The 1,761-nt window shown below is 40.4% G+C and overlaps 1 protein-coding gene across 1 annotated transcript in view; it reads right to left on the bottom strand.

Moving 5' to 3' along the window:
* Positions 1 to 6: 6 nt before the first annotated feature.
* Positions 7 to 1,761, bottom strand: part of DHTKD1 (dehydrogenase E1 and transketolase domain containing 1) — a 46,544-nt gene continuing 44,789 nt past the window's right edge. The window contains 2 exon segments of the mRNA XM_008573034.1: positions 7 to 300; positions 1,113 to 1,198. Coding sequence (XP_008571256.1) covers positions 199 to 300; positions 1,113 to 1,198 — 188 coding nt within the window. The 3' untranslated portion in view covers positions 7 to 198.

Below are 1,761 nucleotides of genomic sequence, written 5' to 3'. Positions count from 1 at the left end.
GTCACATGCATGCATAGATGACCAATTCCCCCGGTTATTCCACCTACTGCAGATTAAGTTGTCCTCGTCTGTCCCAATATCTTAGAGGAAGGTGGTTTTTTCATGTCACCTAATGGAAGGGGAAAGAGTAAGAGGAAGCAGGCTTCCTTTTTATGGCAGTTTTCTTAAAAGGAAGTGGTATTTCTTCAAAGGTCCACATCAAGCGAAGGTCTTGGTGAGCACGTCTTCATGCTGCTGCAGGTGAAGTGTGCCAATTCCTACAGCGGGGGCTGGCAAGGAGGGCCGGCTCACAAGCCGGAGCTGGCATCAGAGGAGAGAAGAAAGAAAAGGACATTTTGACTGGATCAGAGCTCTGCTTAGTTCCACCGAGTGGGGGCATGTATTTCTCTGAGCTTGTTTAACCATGAATCACCTCTTCTGAAAAATGAGTTACATAGAATAGCATGATAAGATGCTTCTTAAGTAACTATTAGTTGGTTTTAGCTGTAGAGCTTCCTTAATTAGAATTCTTTGCAGGTGAAATGATGTGAGCCTAGCAGACAAGTATCAAATAAGTGAACTGAGTTCTAATCAAAACAGAATAGAAAGATAAACAGAAGCACAATTCTTTTTCTCATTGTTTTTCCCTTCCTAAAGAACAAGCAAGACACACACCCGCCTTGGATGTACACCAGCTTTGTAGATGGGCCTGGAACAAGTGTTATTGGGTGTATCCAGTTCTACAGCGTAAAATAAGCTGCTCCTCACCCTGCTCCTCTGAGGCTTGGACAAGACATGCAGAAGAGGCTAGCAGGAAAGGCAACCAACAGGTAAAGACTTTTACTTTTCTGAGTATAACCACTTTTTTTTTTACACTATTTTAGTATGTACACATATACGAGTGGTCTTCAAAAAGTTCATAGAAGATTGTATCATGTTTCAATTATGTTTTTCCACAAACTTTTTAAAGTACCCTCGTACATCTCCATGAGCACTCTCCTAAAACTAGATTTTATATTTTAGTTTATCTTTAAATAATTGGACTGGCAATAGGGGTAAACCCATTTGCTGGTACTCCATGAGAAATAACACACACACACGAAAAAAAACTACAAGAGAGAAAGAGCTATCACCTTGCAGGCCAATTGCTTCTCAAACCTTGGAGAAACAAAACACCATGGACCCATGTTCTGAGGTTCCTCCTGACTCCAAATAAAATCTATAAAAGAAGAAATTCATTTCAGCACCTCGAGTAAACATATACACCCAAAAAAGGTGGGAGGAGAGATATGTATGCCTTTCCAATATGGCATAGTGTTGCTTGTCATTTTCCTTTTTCTGACAAATACGTAGTCATGTGTCCACCACAATAATCATGATTTAGAACAGTTCTATCAACTCCCCAAATTTCCTCATCCTGTCCCTTTGTAGTCAACTCCCCTTCCCACCCCCCAGCACTGGCAACCACTGGTCTTTTCTATCTCGCCACAATTTTGCCTTTTCCAGAATGTCATATAAATGCAATCATACAGTATTTAGCCTTTTGGGTCTGGCTTCTTTGAATTAGTAAAATACATTTGTGAGTCATCCACAAGTGTTAAGTATAGCAACAGCCCACTCCTTTCTGTTGTCAAATAGTATGATATTGTAGGGATACACCACAAATTGTTGATTCATTCATCAGCTGAAGGGCCATTTTGCTTGTTTCCAGTTTGGAGCAATTATTTATTTATTTTTTTCCTTTTTGTCTTTTTTCGTGACCGGCAACGGATCGCAACCCTC

Source organism: Galeopterus variegatus, unplaced genomic scaffold, assembly GCF_000696425.1.
Source record: "Galeopterus variegatus unplaced genomic scaffold, G_variegatus-3.0.2 Scaffold867, whole genome shotgun sequence".
In the NCBI taxonomy this organism is placed as follows: domain Eukaryota; kingdom Metazoa; phylum Chordata; class Mammalia; order Dermoptera; family Cynocephalidae; genus Galeopterus; species Galeopterus variegatus.
The sequence above is the reverse complement of the archived record's forward strand: the minus strand, read 5'-3'. Positions and strand labels throughout refer to the sequence as shown.